General features: G+C 46.4%; 1 protein-coding gene across 1 annotated transcript; it reads right to left on the bottom strand.

Annotated features, from left to right (window-relative positions):
* Nucleotides 1-16,761: 16,761 nt before the first annotated feature.
* LOC119459589 (uncharacterized) lies at nucleotides 16,762-19,734 on the bottom strand. The gene is made up of 2 exons (XM_037721296.2): nucleotides 19,529-19,734; nucleotides 16,762-17,533 (listed from the first exon to the last, which is right to left on the bottom strand). Exons 1-2 carry the CDS (start codon nucleotides 19,607-19,609, stop codon nucleotides 17,183-17,185), a joined length of 432 nt encoding a protein of 143 aa, XP_037577224.1. The 5' UTR covers nucleotides 19,610-19,734; the 3' UTR covers nucleotides 16,762-17,182.
* Between the last annotated feature and the right edge of the window lie 606 nt (nucleotides 19,735-20,340).

The following is a 20,340-nucleotide window of genomic DNA, read 5'->3' as shown; positions in this document are numbered from 1 at the left end:
ATCTTTTTCTTCCTCATAAATTCTCTATCTACCTTGTACCGCAACCTGTGCAACTGCTACATGGCGTGCCACCTGCTCTGATACTCATTATCATCAGCAACCTATTTTGATGTCCTCTGCTGGATGAAGGCCTCTCCTTGCGATCTCAAATCACCCTGGTCTTGCGCTGGCTGATTCAAAATTTCACCAGCAAATTTCATAATTTCACCACTTTCCGGTCACAACGTGGGAGCGGCCCGCGTCGGGCTAGGAAACTAGCGTGACCCAATGGACCTCAATAAAGTTTTTCCATCCATCACCCCACCTAGTTTTCTGCCGTCCTCAACACGCTTCCCTTCTCTTCGCACCCATTTTTTAACTCTAATGGTTCATCGGTTAACCCCGCTACGCACTACATGACCGGTGGATGTAATATTATGCAAATGCAATGTGACCTGTGCTCGCATTTTACATCGCGTGTCTCTTCGCGTGCTAGCGCGCGTGTATTGAGCATTAAACACTGATGTCGGTCGCTGTAAAACAGCCGACCACGTCACAGGCAATGCAGAATGAAACATTGGTTTTAGGCGCTCACATCACCTTCCAAATCTTTAGCCAAGATATTCTGCGCCGAACCAATAAATGCACTGCTATACCAATAAGCGCCGGAGACTCCATGTGTGTAGTTCTCGTGCTTGCCTTTGTTTTTGAAGCGCCTACTTGAAGGGGAGGGGGGGGGGAGGACACATTGCTATGTGGCCATATTCACCATTGTGTCTCATTCACCGCGTGAAGCCACGTGGTTCTGCTAAACTACTGCTAAGCTCTACAATTGGCTTGCAGTGTTCTTTCACTGCACGGAAAGATGTACCAAAGCTTGCTTCGAAGTGCAGATCACTGCGCGTACGAAAGGTTTCGTAGCGACGCTTTTTGTGGATCGCTGCCCCCTCCCCCCTCCCTCCCCCCTACACAAATACATTGCGAGTATTAGTTGCTGCTGTCATGCCGATTGTTCAATTGGACCACTGGGTATGTGCCGCAATTGACACTAACGCAACTAGGTAGATGCACCAGGGCATGTATGGTGGGCGACTATTCCTAGCGAATAATCCTCGGAATGGTTATTAGATCTACAGAAGCGATCAAAGAGAAGTGAGGTGAGGACATTTCAGCGAACAACAAAGAAAAATTAGCAAATAACTTCTAGCGTATCGTGGGCGCCGTTGATATAAAAATAAATTGTTGGACACCAGGCTTCCTGCTCCTAACTGAATGCATGCTTGAGTTTCATTTTCATGACATATATACATTATAGAGCTATATTTCAATTGTAAATGAAGCGGAGATAATCTCATGGCACACGGCAACGTGCGAAGTGATGAAGGCTTAAATAAACATGGATACAGATATTTCATTAGAAAAGCATAATTATTTTCATCCAGCTTACCTGTCAATACTGTCCAAATTGTGCTGCGGCCTACTCACTTGACACCTTCATACCTTAAAACAACCGCCGGTGAACTTAATCTTCCGCTCTGTAGTGTTTGCACAGAATGTGTGTCACTCCGACAGAAGCCCCACATGTAGTCCATCTAAGCAGAGGGGCTGATAATGAAGTGCTTCGGGCCAAACCAATGTCGCGACAGTTCTATTTACAGAAGCACAGGCGACAGGGCACAAAGTCTCCATCACCGATAAGCACGCATCTATGTTAAGTAGAGGAGACGTTGTTTTTTTATCTGCAGCACAAACTTGCAACTGCGTGTGTTATTATTGCGATAGCAATTATGTGGAAATTGCAAGCGAATTCGTCGCCGTTGGTGTCGTCGCGAGGTTATTATATTTTAGGTGCATGTATGCTATATGCCATGCCATGGTATTTCACATGCGGTATATACGGTTTAGACTCCCACATCATTCTACCATTAACGTTGCTCATACCAGGCCTTATCTAGCGGCCATCGTCACATTCATCGGCCGCCTTTCATTTATGGCGCTCTCAGGCGCATGCGCATGTCCCTCGTTCCTTGTGCTGCGTGCTGCGAGGTTAGAAAAATAGAAGAATAAAATATAGATTCTGCTCCTGCCACCAGCCTGAACGGTTCCTTTTTCTTTCGCTCGCCGACTCACGCATCGTTATAGTGGACCTAACCTCGGTCCCAATAACGTGGTGACCCGGACGTGTTCGCATAGCGAGCACCACATAATGGAAGGGACCACGAACGACTGACCGGCGATCGGCGCAGAGGGCATCGCCATGGTGCAGATACACCTGCCACATATGGACACCACAAGCGGATTCGTCGCCGTTGGCGTCGCCGCGAGGTTCCCCATATATTTAGGCGTATGTATGCTATATGCCATGCCATGATATATCACGTTCGGTATATACGGGTTACATTCCCACATCATTCTACCACTAACTTTGCTCATACCAGGCCTTGCATTATTGACAAATTTATTCCTCAGAATTCTGAGAATCATCACCATCCTATATTTACGTCCACTGCAGGACGAAGGCCTCTCCCGGCGATCTCCAATTACCCCTGCCTTGCGCTAGCAGATTCCAACTTCTCAGAATGGCAGCCTCCTAACAAATATCATGTACAGAAAACACCGACATCGCATGCCTTCTGTATAAATCTTGTCAGAGATAAATATTAAGAGCGAAACAACAAAAGAGCTCAAACCTAAAAATGATGCAATTATATTGCCGCGGCTGGGCACTACCTCAGGGATCGGCACGGGAAACAGGTTAGAAACATACCCGATACGGAAAAGTGGTCGTAGAGTCGGTCAGAAATAAGTCTTTAATTAATAAACATAAATTGAGTTGTCCAATGGCAGGATTCAAACCAAGGGTCCCTAGCACAACATCTTGTTTGAACTTAGCTTACGTTTACTTCAATTCATACTGCCACTAAAGCTACGTGATTACACTTAGTGTAATATTTTCACGTGCCGCTATCGCATGCATTGCTTCGCCCTTATGGCGAAGCTATTATTAATTTTTCATATCTTAAACATAACTTCGGGGCGCGAGGGAACAGGCGGGACGTCTTTTTTTTTTATGCCAAGCGTGAAATGGTCCATTGACAGAAAAAAAAACACCGCATATCCACGAAGTGAATGGTGATGAGTGGGCGAAGCATCGGGGATCCTTCGTACAAAACGCCGGAAGCGTTCTCCGGAAGCCGGAAGCTGGCTTCCGGGCGCGTTTACGGTGGTACGAGCCATTCATTGTCTTACTTGACGGACATGTTTAATTTAACCTCCTTGCCTTTCCCATCCCATTTATCTCTCTCTCTCTCTCTCGTGTTACTTCTCGCGCTGTGTATTACCAGTTACACACACGTTCGACTGCGACGGAGAGAACGACGTCACTGACGGTACGCCCGCAGTCCGCCGTTGTCGCTTGCGTTCGATGTCTCGAGTTTGCTCGGTGTCGTGGTTAGCAGCATTCGCCGCCCATTCAATTGAGACTGTTCGAAATTGAATAGCTTCCAAATTAAACCTTTCCGTTGCGTAAGACAATGAATGGCTCATATCCCCGTAAGCAATGGCTAATACCCCCGTAAACGCGGCTTCTCAATTACGACCACCGAGGAGAAGTTAAATTCTACGCTTTAATGATGAGAGGCAGCGCAGCCAGCTGCGGAACAAAACGGCGACGACGACGAACGCGAGAGCAGTGGCACCAGTGCCCGCCGAGCACGAGCACGAGCGCAACCCGAGGGGCGCCACCGAGCCAGCTGCAGAAGAAGACGACGACGCTCGAGCCAATGCTGAGGATGGTAGTTTTCTGAACACAGACGGTTTCGCCTAGCCACATACGATTTCGCATAGGCATATAAAGCTTCGCTTAAAAAAAGAAGTTGGATTGTCAAAATTGAGAGTCACCTTAGCATTAGCCAAAGAGGGTGAAGGCGAAAGCCTGCACCTCAAGATATATTCATTAAATTAATTGACATTCTCATTCGAATGCGTTGCTAGTTCTTATTCCTTGCTTTTTCCGACCAAAGGTCGCGGGTTCGAGTGCCTTAATTGATAATGCCTTAACTAACTGTGCCCTAATTACCCTCACCCTGATTGACACCAAAGGTCGTGGGTTGGACTCCCACGAAAGGTCGTGGGTTCGAGTGCCATAATTATCTGTATATTAATTAACTGTGCCCTAATTAACTTCACCTTAACGCCAAAGATGGTGGGTTCGACTCCCACATAAGCTCGAGGGTACAACTTCTGCCGAAGGCCATGGGTTCGAGTGCCTGAAAAAAACTCCATCCCAATTAACACGATGACGATGGTGACACGAGCATCAGAATTGTTGCGCGAGCGTTGTTTGCATATTCATAGAAGACTATGAGGATGGCGACCCGCACATCATCACAATTGTTGCGTGAGCGTTTGCATATAGGTAAGACACGATGCCGGATCGGTGACTTACTACATCGAGTCGTCATCGTTCACGGTTTGGCGTCGATGACACGGTTTTCGCTCAGGGACGTTGAAGGTCGACAGAACGATGAGATATATAAGTATTTCGCCTTAATAATCTAGAACTTGAACTACTGATATAGAGACGCGTGGACGCTTTCTTCCAGTTTTGCCACACCCAGTGGAGGACGCGGGAGAGGATAGCGTCCTTGGCGGAGTACTCCGCCACATCGTCTGCATGAACTGGAGATTCTGGAATGTACGTCCAGAAGCATGACGACCTCTGCTGGCGAAGGGCCATCCTGGCACTGGTCCGCTTGGGGCAGTCCGCTGAGGCCATTTGCGTGGCCTGTTTTTCTGGTCGGTGGTGGAGAGTATGCTGGTATCCATTCAGAAAAATGGACCAACGCAACATTCGCGGTGAAAGCATCTGTGGCGTTTGCCGGTCTGATGTGAAGAGCCTCAGGAGCGGCTTGTGGTCTGTATGGATCTGAAATGGGCGGCCGAATACGTAGTCATGGAACTTCTTTACTCCGGCAACCACAGCGAGTGCCTCCTTATCAATCTGAGCGTAATTCCGCTCCATAGAGGACAAGGTTCTTGAATAACAAGCGATTGGTGCTTCCGTGTCATCCGGCATTTTGTGACTCAACACCGCTCCTATTCCGTACGGGGACGCATCGCAGGCAAGGATTACCAGCTTCTCGTCGAAGTGCGTCAGCACCTGGTTGGATGCGAGTAGCTTCTTCACATTGTTGAACGCAGTTTGTTGTAGGTTTCCCCACAGCCAGGGGACCTTCTTGTCCAACAAACGGTGCAGGGGTTCAGCGACAGTGGCCTTGCGAGGAAGGAATGCATGATAGAAATTGAAAAGACCCAGGAACGCCTGTAGCTCGGCTCTGTTCAACGATCGCGGTGCATTAAGGATGGCTTGCGTCTTGGCCAGTGTGGGGTGGATTCCCTCAGCATCGACTCGGAAACCCAAAAATTCCACTTGCGTCACTCCTAGCTGGCATTTCTCCTCCTTGACCTTAAGCCCTGCATTTTGGAACCGCTGAAGGACCTCTCGAAGGCGATTAAGCAATTCCTGGTGTGATGCACCTGAAATGAGGACATCATAAAAATATGGAATGACGCCTGGTAGTCCGCGCAGTAGGTTCCCCATTAAACTCTGGAAGATGCCAGGTGCGACGTTGACACCGAATTCTAACCGTCGAACGCGAATAGCACACTGATGCGTCACAATGCTCTGCGCCTCTGCTGATTCATCAGTCACTGGGAGCTGTTGGTAGGCCTGCAGTGTGCTAAGTCTAGCTTCGCAAAGAGAGTTCCACCAGAGAGGGATGCCAGCCGGTGGTTGACAGCTGGTACCGGATACGAGTGCTGCTGCAAGGCTGTGTTGATGGTGCACTTGTAGTCTGCACAGATGCGGACGTCCCCATTTGTCTTCAGTGGCGTAACAATACGGGTTTCCCTAGGGAGCCTACATGCAACGCCGTTTTAAAACGGCGGTGCATGTAGGCTCCCTAAGTTTCCCAACGAGCGTGGTCAACCGGCTCTAGGATTCTCTGTTGTATCAGTTTGTCCAGTTCGGCGTCGATTTTTGGTCGCAGTGCCCTTCTTGCTTTCAGGCGGATAGACACAATCTCAGGGTTAAGTGCAAACTGCACGGGCGGCCCTTGTAGCAGCCCAGCGTGCCGTCGAACACAGAGGCAAAGTCCCGGAATATGTTATCAAATGAGGATGGTTGCTGATCGATGCGTTGACCTCCCGTGATATTGATACCGAGTGCCGGAAACCAATACAGCCCGAGAAGACTTTGGCTCTCGCCCTTGACCAGGTGCAATGGGCCGTCAAAATCGTTGAACTGCACTCGGACGGTACCAACTCCACGTACAGCGATACAGTTGGCTTGATAGTCCCTCATGATAACGTCAAGTGGCTGTAGGTTTTGGACACGGCCCATTGGAAAAATGTGTCTCGCTGGGGCGTCGGAGATAATAGAAAAGGTTGATCCCGAATCCAGCTCCATCTGACACTGTGTGCCTTCGATTTTTACACTCACATGTATCTTCCTCTTGGCGGGTTTAGACACTTCGTTGATCGCAGTAACTGCCAAGTCGTCGCAGTATGATATGTTTGTGTGAGGAGTTGTCCTGAATTATTGCGTCCGGGCTTGGTCTCTGGCATTTCGACGTGAGCTAAGCTGTCTCCGGGACCGGCAGACCTTAGCAATGTGCCCGGCTTTTCCACATTCCCTGCACTGGGCACCCCGGAACCGACACAGGTGGCGCTCATGCGGGCCTCCACAGCTGGCGCAGGGGCCGCCCACCAACCTCTCGGTGTCCCGTCGCTGAGTGGGGCTCGCAAGTAACCGAAGAGCATCTTCGGCGATGTCTTGCTCGCCATCATCGCCAGTCGTCGTGCCTTGGCGCACGGGCTCGAAACGCGACGTGTTAGTGGTTTGAAACGAGGGCAGGCTGACTTCCCGGGCAATGACCTCAACTGTTTCCTCGACAGCACCGGTGAAAGACACCTCTTTTTTCGCCAGTAGTCGCCGCTTTACCGTGTCGTTCTGCAGTCCGAACACGAATCAGTCCCGTAGCACGGTGTCGAGGTCATTGAAGTTGCAGTGCTGTGCCGTCGTTCGAAGAGCTGCGAGGTAGGCGGTGGCAGACTCACTTGGTGCCTGGTCGCGGCGATGGAATTTATATCGTCTGGCAAGCTCCGGTGGTTTCGGCGCTAGGTGGTCGCGCAGAACGGCGAGGATTATTTCGAACGGTGTATCCTTCAGCTGGGCCGGTGCCACGAGCGCCCTGGCTAATTGAAATGTGGTGGGACCGCAGCGGCTGAGCAATGTCGATCTCTTTTTGCTGGCATCCGTAACGCCCTGCGCCTCGAGGAAGAACAGGAAACGTTCTGCATAGTCCTCCCGCTCACTCTTCAGGTTGAGCGATGTCGAAAGGCTCGAGCCCCTGCGTTGTGGCGGACGTCATTGTGGACGAGTACGTACTGGAAGGAGCTAGCTTCCCGTTGCGGCAGTCTCATTCGGATCCCATCTGCGTCGCCAATGTCATGTTGCTGTGTGAGTGCTATCGCTAGGCAACATAGCTACAAGGCGGTGTCGGCAATAGCCCTGTATTGCCGTCACGAAACAACACAGAACTGGGGATCTTGATTACAACTGGCATATATATATATATATATATATATATATATATATATATATACTCTTGGGGCCGGAAGAGGCCGCTCTTCAACACCAGGACTGATTGACGAAAATGAATCAGTACACAACATGTAGAGTCTGTGTATATTACAAGTCTCAACATCTGGCGATAAAAGGAGGAGAATAGCAAAAAAAAAATCCACAAGCCAACAACAATGGAACCAACCCGCCGCGGTGGCTTAGCGGCTATGGTGGTTCGCTGCTCAGCACCAGGTCACGGGATCAAATACCAGCCTCGGCGGCCGCATTTCGCTGGTTTTTGCAATTCAAATGCAAAAACGCCAGTGTCACGTGCATTGGGGACACGTTAAGTATACCCTGAGGGATCGAAATGAATCCGGAGTCCCCGACTACGGCTTCACAATCGAATCGTTGTGGCACGTAAAACCCCAGAATTCAATTCAACAACGCAACAAGCATTGTATCGAGATAGAAAATGTATAACGTTATGTGGCTACAAGACAGCAGTATGCAATACATCAAAGTTTGTAGATAATATTTATATGAGATCAAGAAAGCAAAGTGAACTTGTGCAATTTACGTAGCTGAATAGCGCATGAACGACCATCTTTGATATTATAATAAAAACAAGGTTGCTGAGAGAACGCAAGTGTAGTCAGTGGATGCATACAAGCAGGACATGTCGTTCGGTTCATAAAGTACCCCATTACCGTCCTGAGTAAATAAATCAGGGAGATCAGTGCAGCCGCTGTTTCGTAGACGTCTTCACGTGCACAAGACATTGACAATAAATGTTTTTATCTCAGCCTAAATATATACCTTTGCAACAGCAGAAAAACACATTTGCCGTAACTTTGACACCTACACACCAGGGTAGCGCCCCGTGATCCTTCATTATTCCTTACATCCTGCCCCATCCGTGGCATATTGCCATTGAGTTGAAAACGCATACCTTGGCGACTAAGGTGGAACGTGGTAGGCGCCTGTATCTTGAAGGTCGAGCCGTCCGCGACGGAGACGTGAGGTTCACCCTTTCAAAGAAGCTAAAACCCAGTCGAGCAGTGATAAGCAATGTAGCTGATAAGGAACTGCGGCACAGTGCTTTGACCCGACGCGAGGCGCGCAACTGCGCAAGTAGATTGTCGTAATTTATCTATCTTGTGGTAAATCCTACCAAAGGAAAAGCTATTTACCAGCACGAAGACGGGACGCCGAGGGCAAGAGGCAGAAACAACGACTCGTGCCGACCCGCCGTGGTTGCCTAGTGGCTATGGTGTTGGGCAGCTAAGCACGAGGTCGCGGGATCGAATCCCGGCCGCGGCAGCCGCATTTCGATTGGGCGAAATGCAAAAACACTCGAGTGTTTAGATTTAGGGGCACGTTAAAGAACCCAGGTGGTCCAAATTATTCCGGAGTCCTCCGCTGAGTGGTTTCGCAATCAGATCGTGGTTTTAGCACGTAAAACCCGCACATGCACTCACTACATTTATGCAAAAATAAATAGCCCTGAATCAGAAGGCAAGATAGGAATAGCCCAGCCGCTATGTCTATTGATCCCGCTTGAGAACGTGTTTCACTCACACACGCGTATGCCGCAGGAAAAGGCCGCTCTAATGTACTCGCTTATGCAGATCTTTTTTGATATCATTCGCTATGCACCGATGCGAGCAGATGTGGAACACTGCACGGGGAAGAGCCGCCTTTTCGGCCGCAAGCGTCTGAACTGTTAGCTGAATTACTAAATGGCAGAAAGTTATCCGTGCAGTAGCCGGGACATTGCAAGAAGTGCGATACAATTGGCCACGACACTGCTATTCTAGGGAAAACATATTCACCCAACTAGCTTCCATTTGCGCCTGACAGCGAGTGTGCGTACGCAAGGGTTTATTTCGGTAAATGTATATTTACTGTTCCTTCCATTTGCATGCCACAGTACTCGGTCCAGGCTAGCGATGACTGCATGTGTTCGGGCGTCCAGCCTAGATGGAGAATTAAAATTTCATCCCCACATTTCATACGTAAAAAAGATGTCCTATGGTATACGCATCCTCGTTAGAGCTCAGTCCTTTTTTTCACGTTGTATTCTCTTATTATTGTATTATGCACGCATTTATTCACATATCAACTACTGTATAAATACATGGGGTAATACATACAGTACTCATCTTGAGCTACTACAAATCATCCAGAATAGGGCAATGAAAATAATAACATTTAGCTTATACTAGATAAACGCCAGTCAACTATTTAAAGCAAGTAATATTAGTACAGTGTCCGACAGAAATAAATATAATTTTGATATCTGGCTATATAAGCATATCAACAATCGATTCCCCTTTTCTTTCATTCCGTCTTCTTTGCTCTTAACAGGAATCTCACCTTATCCAAAGTCCGAACCAACTAAGACAAGTAATCTGTTCATTTCAGAGCTTTTTTTATTATCGAACTCGCTACCATTTCTTTTAAAAACAATGACACTACTTTCATTTATTACACTATCTAAAAAGTTCCTTTTGAACCGACCCAGTATTACATAAATTTTTTTCTGCATGCCGCATAATTTATGCATTTGCATTTTCATTGGTAAATGCTACAGATTTTATATCATGCTTATTATTCATTTATTTATTCACATATCAACTACTGTATCATTACACGAGGTAATACATGCAGTACTATACATCTCGCGCCACTATAAATCGTCTAGAATAGAGCAATCAAAATAATAACTTTTAGCTATACTACATGAACGCCAAACAAGTATTTAAAGCCAGTAATATCAGTATACAGTGTTACCATACACTGTACCATACAGTATACCATATACAGGACGTATACACTCCGGGACCTCCTCCTGTATATTGCATGTTGTAATAACTTTCTAGTTTTCTGGCTTGGCGAACATGTCGGCGATTTTATCTGTCTGCTGTTTATAGTGACGATACGGTTCCATGAACGGAAAAGCTGCGTTGCATGCTGTGGAAGTAAGGCACCAGTATGTTCATCTGAGCAAAACGAAGGTTTGCACAAAAGAATAGAAAACTTTATTCCATAATGCAAACTTCTAGAAAAAAAAAGTTGCAGTGGCTTAGCTCGGCTATGCCAGGATATACGTAGCGTTAGCAAAGGTTCAGTTGATTATTCTTAGCTTTCCTGGTTGTCTAGATTGTCAAGGATTAGCTTGATTGTCATGCTTACTGCTGCTCCAATGACACACACGCGGTATACGTATTATGTGGCACATGTATATAGCCTTCTTCTGTTCATTCCTCCTACGCTCAACCGCTAATTGCCAGGCAACTACTTCGGGATCCGATGAGTCAAGCTACTCCGTTCTTCTGCGCTGTTGAGCAGCATTTGCGCTCTCCTTCTCCATGGCTATACCACACTGGCAAACGCCAGTCAGAAGCGCAGCGGCTCCAGCGCAGTGTCAGACGGCGACTGCACAGCGAGCGCGCGCCGGCGCCAGTGCGTCTACCACGGCTACGACGTCACTCCTCTGGAATGCGCAGACCGGCGGCGGTGAGTCGCGCGCGGCGGCGGCGGAGTACGCGAGATGTGCCGGCTCCGGTGGCTCCGGTGCGCAAGCCGTGTGTACATCACTGATCCTTGCGCATGCGCAGCACGGCTCTTGATGTGCCGCGCGAAACGGGCTTGGCTAGGCCAGTGTAGCTAACGCTACAAAAAGAAAGAATCCCGTTTGCTTTAAATCTACCAAAAGGCGCAAAGAAATGCACGAGTTCAAAACGATGGTGTTTTGTGGGCGCTACAAAACACTACCTTTATGTAGCCCAAAACTACGACCACAATAAGCATGCCCGTCCAGCGCTGACGAAATGGCTGCCATCAATGTTGTAGAACACGAAGATGAATTGAATCAACGCGGTCTTTGAGGCGCTGAACAAGTGCTGACATCTAAGTATAAAACAAGAAATTGCGAATGAACGGCGGATTTAAATCGCGGTTACTTCAAACGCACTGGAGCCGTCTTTGTTGTACAAGAAAAACTAAGTGGACACGTTGAATTTGTCCAAGTGGCTTTTAAAACTTCATTGTTGCCGTTGACGACATCAGCGCATACATAGCAAAATTACCCAGGATCGCGTTCGCGAGCTGAGCTCATGAACAATCGCAACAAAACCGCAGAGAGCGCTGATTCGACTATTTGAAAATGGATATCACAGGGTAGCATATAGCTGTAGTAGAAGATAATTATTTCAGCTTAATCGAAGCTCCATATAGCGCAACCATCTATAAGCCGAATCTTACGACCTTTACGACCTTTTCTGCGTAATGGCTTTATGGCCTCAAAGTTATCAGTAGCTTTTGTTTACTTAATTATGTGATTCACAGGACTGAAGAGTTCTCGAAGTCATTTGAAGCCAGAAGGACCAAGTTTAGGCAAATTCCTATATCACACATCATTCCAATGCTGCCTGAACGACCCTGGATGCAGCTACTGTAGATCATAGGGCCAGAGTTCCCTGAAGTATTTATTGTATATAGCTCTATGCTGATGACTGCCCGTTGGTGTGCCCTTATTTTTGCAGGAGTGGTCTCTATAAGTTAAAATAAACGAATATATGTGGCTTTACGTGCCAAAACCACGATCGCATTTTGAGGCACGCTTTATATAGTGCGGGACTCCGGATAATTTTGAGCGCCTGGGGTAGTTTAACCTCCGCCAATGCACGGTACACGATCGTTTTTGCATTTCTCCCACATCAACATGCGGCCTGCCTTCGCCGGGATTCCATCCCGCTATGACATCGTGCTTAGCAGCACGATGTCATAGCCACTAAGCCACTATGGCGGGTTGCTTAGCGGGTGGCCAAATTCTCGGTGTGGTAATTCTGCACCGCCGCTGCTAGCTGGGTGTAGTTTACGCATTGGCGTTATTTGGCTGTGTTTGGAAACACATAAAACTGTGCTTCAAAGTTAAAGTACCCACAGCAGTGATAACACCTTGTAATATAGACAAGTCTTGGCATCTACCGTGCGACATCGAAAACTATTTCACGGTTTGTTACATAAAGTTGTGGCTTGATATTAACCCAGAAACGGGAACGCTAAACAATTATTTAACCAAACCATGGGCCACAAATCAAATCTGTTTGTTACGTGCGCACTGTGCAAATCGCGAAACAAGTCCACGTTGTTTGCTAAACCTATATAAGGAGAAAGGCTAGAGATGGGCAGGAAGAGCATGTCTCTCGGCATTGGTTATTGCATATACAGGGTGTTTCAGCGAACACTTTCCAAAATTCTTAAAGGTTGCCTGTGGCAGATAGCAGAATTTTAGTTAATTGCGCTGGTCTACTTGAAGAGGCGGACATTACTTGCACAAGAAATTGAAATGCATAATCTAATAATTACCAAAAATTCACTAATTCAGTTTTTAACTAATTACCTGATGCCCATGTTGCAATTTACAAATTGCAGCCGGGGAGTTCGCAAGGCAGATCCACTTGGAAATAATTCTCAGGATGACACCAGTTTCAAGGTATTAATTCCGAACTTTGAGGAGAAATGCATTGACGTTCCAGTTAATTTTGTGCTTGAATGCATAAAGCGACGTTTTTTAAGATACTAACTGGAACGGCAATGCATTTCTCCGCAAAGTTCGATAATTATTATCTCGAAACTGCTGTCATCCCGAGAATTCGTTCCAAGTGGATCCGCCTTGCGAACTCCACGGCTACAATTTGTGAATTGCAATATGGGTCATCAGGTAATTAGTTAAAAACTTAATTAGTGAATTTTTGGTAATTAGTCAATTATGCATTTCAATTTCTTGTGCAACTAATGTCCGCCTCTTGGAGTAGACCAGCGCATTAACTAAAATTGTGCTATCTGCCACAAGCAACCTTTAAGAATTTTTGAAATTGTTCGCTGAAACACCCTGTATATGTAGTGATAACGAGAGTGCCGAAAATTTACAATACTGCCTTTAGCAAGCATTCTTTGGATGTACTTGAACAAGCAATCTCAGTAGCGGCAGAACCCATCTCACGATGAATGTTGACGTTAATGTGATTAGGGATGAATCAATGTAGTCAGACATCCTATTGCCTCTGCGGAGATGTGTTTTATAGGGAACGTGTGTACAGCCGGTCTCCTCTCTGCTGCCTCCCGCTGAGCATGCGGCGTCTTTCAGCGGTGCCTCCGCGAAGTCCACTCGTGGCGCTTGTGTGAATATAACATTCAGACAAGTTTGTATGATTACATGTGAAGCGAGATTAATACCACCAATCACCAGACGAACTATAATTTTTTTGGCATTGAAGAGTCGTCTCTACAAAGCGGTACATCCGAAGAGGTTAATCAGAGAGGTGGGAGAGATAAAATACCCAGTCGCGGGTACACAGTTAACCAATTTAGTATCAAAGAGGGTCATTGAAGAGCGGCACATATCCTGTTGCATATAACCAGAGTACCAAGTTGGCATCAAAAAGAATAATTCTAAAGCGGCGCACACCCAGTGGTGCAAACACAGTGGCACATACCTAGTAACGCGAGTGTATGTCAAAGAGGCTCAGTGAAGAAGTGCAACACAAACCCAGAAGGCTAAACCTACTGAGTGAAATGAGCCTCAAAGAGATTTATTGAAGAGGGGCACATATAACTAACGCCAACTTTGGCGCGAGGTTTGCTGAAGAGCGGCGCCGACCCAGTAACTCGTATACTTGGTCCTCCACGGTAGCATTGAAGAGGTTCATTGAACAGCGGCACATATCCAGTGAACAAAGATGTTCCGACTGATGGTTTCGAACGCTCTTTCATCAGCAGAGCAGCCCGATGTGCTACTCAATTAACCTGGGGCTATACAGTCCAAGATTAGAATCCGGGTGTTCTACCTCTGCTCCACGCCACACTCCACGTCACGCCACGCTCCACGCCGCACAAAGAGCGATAGAAAGAAAAATGTTAGGCTTAACGTTAAGAGACGTGAAGAGAGCGGTGCGGATCAGAGAACAAACAGAGATTTACGATATTCTAGTTGACATTAAGAGGAAAAATGCAGCTGGGCAGGCCATGTAATGCGTAGGATGGATAACCGGTGGACCATTAGAGTTACAGAATGGGTACCAAGAGAAGGGAAGTGCAGTCAAGGACGGCAGAAAACTAGGTGGGGTGATGAAGTTAAGAAATTTGAAGACGCAAGTTGGGATCATCTAGCGCAAGACAGGGGTAATTGGAGATCGCAGGGAGAGGCCTTCGTCCTGCAGTGGACATAAATATCGGCTTATGATGATACACTCCCCGAAACACAGGCTAGCGTAAAACGGTTAACCTTATGAGCGGGACATAGGAAATATCATATGCCTGTGACCCAAGTTGGTCCGATGATTCGTTTCCACCTCGGTTCCCTCATAACAGCAGTGCGATGCTATAATCACTAGACCATCGAATACCCAGTGACCCTAGTTGACGGGAAAATAGTCAGAGACATCGACAGACAGAATGCCCCGCAAAGTACGTTGTGTATGTAAAAATAACAATGCTAATCGCATTTATGAACGAGCCTAAATCGCTTCGCTGGAGACTCGTAATAATTGCGCCATTGCTTTCTTTTTATGCGTTAGCATACTTCGGGTACTTTACGCACTTACCGGGGCCCAACCATCTAGCTATGGTTGTATGTTTGTATATATGTATCTAACCGTTTTACAGCGTATATGGATCTCTGGGTAGTCCGTGGTTGATTGGGTAGCGCATTACTCTGCTGTACTGATGTAACAGGGCTGTAAACGAACAATCGGGGCAACTTAGATCACTGAGTGTGGGGAAATGTGTACATATGAGCTACTGTTCAACGAACCTGTTTCACGCCGACATGGGCAACTTTATGGGCGGTACTGGGTGCTCCACTGTTCGGAGGCACTTTTGACGCCGACTTGGAGCACTGCGCATATGCCGCTCGGTCTGTGCTGGTCTTCAATGAGCCTTTTTGATGCTAGCTTGGATCACTGTGTATGGTCCATCAGCTGTGTGCCGTTCTTCAATGAACTGCTGGGACGCCAACTTGGGTAACGCTGACGAAAAAGATCACTTAAATTTCTCTGATGCTGAGCGCAATTGTAGTCAGGTAACAAGGGTTCCTCAAGGACAGCAGCCCGACGCACTGGCAGACTGTGATACAAATACACTGGGTATGTGCCATTTTTCACGAGCTGCGCCATGAATGCGCTAGGTATACGTGCGGCTCTTCAACGATCCGCTCGCCAACTTGGGTCACGGAGTATATGTGCCACTCGGTGTGCGACAAGCGAGGGAACAATTTCCACTGTTCATATGCTATGGCGCTCCACGCATCTCGTCTCTGAGGCCACGCGTGCTCATCTTGGCAGTGTCACTAGATGTCGCAGCGTGAGCAGAAAAAAAGTGTGTGAGAGGAGCCCCGTTGGCGCATGACGCGATTCTCAGCATTCGCGCACATGGACGCGCCATGCATTTCGGAGTTCAAGCGCAGGCTTCACGGTGAAGGCGCTATAGAGCCCCTATACCTTCGAAAGTAAAGCCCCTATACCGCCGTCACTAGCCGCCGTCACTAGCGGCGGCAGCGGCGCGCGCCCGGCCTGAAAGCTTCAATGGAAACTTACGAGGGGGTGCCACCGTTGACTTTCTTTCGCAAGCAAAAAGTAAAGAAAAAAAAAAACAAGCGGTTTAGGAGAGGAGACGGCGGAGGAGAGAGGAGATGGCGGTACTTTTCCGAAGGTATAGGGGCTTTATTAGAGAAGCGCGAAAGAGACATCATGCTGCAGTATACGCCTCATACATAACTCGTTTCGACGGTCACAATGTGTGGCTTCGCTTTTTTGATTCAATGCTAACGCGTCACCCTCGACAGTCAGCGTGAGATGGGTTCGGCCGAGTTTTTTTTTTATAATCGAATGGTGCCGTTCTCTAAAGTAATAGGTGCTGTTGAAGTTTAATGTGTAACAATAGAATTCTGACTAAAGCTCTAAGCAGATTTAGTTATTTCAGTATTGTTTTCCCATGCAAAAAAAAAAAACGCGTAATCCCTTTTTTTTTCTGGGCGGAAATATAAAAATGTGTTCATTTCCTAAGATAAACGTTTGGGCTTATTGTTGGTTCATTCTGAATATCTTTATTGTGAATAGAAAAAGACAAGAAACAAGGAGCCACCCGGACAGCGCTGAGTTCGAACAGATTGTATTCGCAGAGATAACACATGAGGGAGAGTGCATAAAAAAAAGAAAAGTACGGAGGTAATGTTACTGAACCATATCACATGAGAGCACTGTTTCTTCTACTGTGTAATCACAGGCATGCCTGATGTCAAAATAATCTAAGTCGTTATCGGTAAGGGCAGTATGAAGTTTGAGCTGTCCGTTTTTTACCGCGATTATTGTCTCTGTACATGTTCAGCTTAGCACTGTATGCATATTCTAGCATTGTCGTTTTATTTTGGTCAGAAATTTGGCGCTTGGCTCGTATACTCCCTCCTATGGCGTATTTTGTACTCTGTGAGCGCTATCTAGCGAATTACAGACATGTGAATGACAATACATAGCAGCTGTTTAGGCGTTTATTTATTCACCGTGTTTAAATTCACGAGCCATGCCGCTTGCGTTTGATGTCGTGAAGTACGTCCAGAACAAACCCAGGAAGGGTACCAAGCCACATTTCCCGAACTGCCTCCGAGAAAGACGCAACCAGTATGGAGGCGGCATTGTTAAGAAACTTGCTGCCGCCTGTCATAGTCAGAGAAACGCCGGTCAGCTCAGAGGGCGCCACTGTTCCCGCTGATACAAGCCTGACATCCGAGCTGTTGGCCACGTGTTCAGTAAAAAACTCCACGCTCATCCTGGCATAGCGAATGGTTGTCACCAGGGTCCCGTTGCGACCGTTGCACATACTCCAGTTGATGGTGTTTGAGAGTGGCGTGCAATGTAGCTCAACCTGCAAAGTTTCATTGTCTGGGTTAAGCATTTAGATCGCCAGAACTGAGTATGCACTAAACGAATGAATTTGGCCTTTATTACAGTGAAGCTGTATATGGCTAGGAACCCAGGGATTTTTTTGCGTCCGTCGACAGAAACCTATTATCTTCAATGGCCCATACCCCCGTAAGCAATGGCTCATACCCCCGTAAGCAATTAAAAAATGCAATAGCTCATACCCCCGCAAGGCAGACGCTACAAGCACTCAGCAAAGTGAAAAGAACAGTGCTTACATACTCTGAAATCATGCATACAACATACAGAACAGCATACATTTCAATAAAAAAAAAAACAAGCTCAACACAAGCATCCGAACCGCCTAATTGGTGATAAGGTTGAGCAAGCTGCCGCACGACGCCAGCTTGCGACGTGGAGTATGACGCCCGTAGCCTTTAGTATACAAAATAACCAGCGTAGCTACTCATTGCAATGTTGTTGCAGCACCAATATGGGCGGCGGCGTGATGTCAAAATTAGCATTACTCCCATTCCTACTATTACTCTAAAATAGCACTACTACAATTATCCTAAAGCCATAATGCATTGCGTACCCCCCTCAGCCGTTGTAGTGTGATTTTGAAAAGCTTCGCTGGACATTCACTTCCCGAGCGCCGGGATGGCGAGCTTTTCTTTTTTATTTTTCTTGTGGTGTGGATGATGTTGGATGAATTCTTGAACATCAAGCCACCGTTATGTTCTAAAAGGTTATGTTTTGCCCGGGTTATATAACCAGTGCTACCAAACATGCAGCAGAAAGTTTGACACGTAAGTATTGTGATTCAGATTTCGCAATAACGAAATATAACAATCGTCATCCGCCTATGTTTATGTCTACTGCACGACGAAGGCCTCTCCCATCGATCTCCAACTGCTCCTGTCTTGCGCTAGCTGATTCCTAGTAACACTGAAAATTATACCTGAAAATAACAAAATAATAAAAGCAAACGCAAGAAATCTCAAAAAGAAAACGCGGAAGTAGTGTTGATCTGTGGGAATGTCGCGCTGTTCATCTTCAATATAGTATTTTGTGCTTTGCTCTCACGCCAGCTTGCCCAATAAATGATTTCATCGATTTCCCTAGACAAACATCAGAATTTTATCACAGCCTTCGGTTCAACAGAGCTGGAAACCTGAATGCTTCAGTCCAGTGGGAGAACAATATGCGGGGTGTTTCTGAAAACACTTTCAAAAATTTTCAACAATTGCCTGTCGCAGATAGCACAATTCTAGTCCATGAGCTGGTGTACTCGAAGAGGCTGACATTACTTGCGCAAAAAAATGAAATGCCTAATCGGCTGATTGCCAAAAGTGCACTAATTATCATTTTAACTAATTACCTTATGTAACACGTATTGCAATATACAAAAACTAGCCCGAGAGTTCGCAAGTCTGATCCACTCGGAACATAATTCTCTGAATGACACCATCTTCGAGATACTAATGCCCGAACTTTGTGGAGAAATGCATTGGCGTTCCCGTTACTTTTGTGCTTCAATGCCTAAAAAGACGTTTTTTTAAGAAAGTAAGTGAAACAACAGTGCAATTTTACCGCCAGTTTGACGGTGCAAACGTCGTAAATGGTCTAATCCACGTAATTCTTTTCCAGTAGATATGACTTGCAATCACAGCCGCTAGAATTCTTAATTGCAACATGTGCTATATGGTACTTAGGTAAAAAATTATTTAGTTAATTTTTGTGAATTATTCTTTTATGCACTTCCATTTTTGTGCAAGTAACTTGCGCCTCTTCGAGTAGACTAGCTCATGTGCTAGAATTGAACTATCTGCCGTAGGAAAGTTTTAAATATTTCTGAAAGTGTTCGCTGACACACTCTGTATATTGATAAGCAAATGGAAGTGAAGATATCAGGCTTCGCCGCAGGAGCATTAATCTCTGGAACGACCACATAGAGTACAGCTCACAGCTGCGACTACAGGTAAGAAAGAATAAATACCAATGTCAGGTCGTCATTTCCTCTGCAGTAGGACTGAACGGGTCCCAAAATTTCGCAGTTCTCAAGGCCCGTGAGCGTCATGGTTGTCAGCGTTACTCCGGGAACCCAGTCTGACTCCCGATTCAGGGTTTCAGAATGTTCGGCGGGAAGCTTCTTGATTAACTCATTAACTGCCTCATATACTTTGGCTCCTGCTTCGCACGCAGCGTCTGAAAACAAAAAGGCATTTTCTATTTTGACACCACTTAAAGGTTTTTTTAAGGTAAGTGAAACTCTGTTAATAGACACTCACATCGAAATAAGCGAACGACAACTTGTAACTCGATTGAATAACATGTGAGCCGTAATCATCTCACAAATATTTTCAATTGAAATACGAAGCTCTCTGTTACCACTCGCCTTCACTCTTCTAGAGTTCAGAGAAAACGTCGGTAATTCGTGAAACACTTGGTTTACCTATTCTTTATATTGTGGCAGATGAATAAGGGGAGAAAGGACAAGTGAGATAAGCAACACAACAAAGAAAATGCTTTTTATGCACACGAGGTCAATCGTGTATTGATGGTCACTGTCATGCAGGCAACTCACCTGTCGACTTTCCGAGAGCCAATAGCGTTAGCGCCGCAAGCATCGTTGTATGGCGTGGACCTGCCATGGGAGTTGTGCCGTTCTGCAAGCACGTTTATGTTTTTGAAGTGATTGAGTGTTTGCAAGTGATTTAGTGTAAAAGTGAGTGTGTTTGGCACATAATATTTATGCACAACAAACAATAAGCTGGCTGCGACGGCGGAAGCAACTCATAATTAGCGTTT

Source organism: Dermacentor silvarum, chromosome 7, assembly GCF_013339745.2.
Source record: "Dermacentor silvarum isolate Dsil-2018 chromosome 7, BIME_Dsil_1.4, whole genome shotgun sequence".
NCBI classification, from domain to species: Eukaryota; Metazoa; Arthropoda; class Arachnida; order Ixodida; family Ixodidae; genus Dermacentor; species Dermacentor silvarum.
The sequence above is the reverse complement of the archived record's forward strand: the minus strand, read 5'-3'. Positions and strand labels throughout refer to the sequence as shown.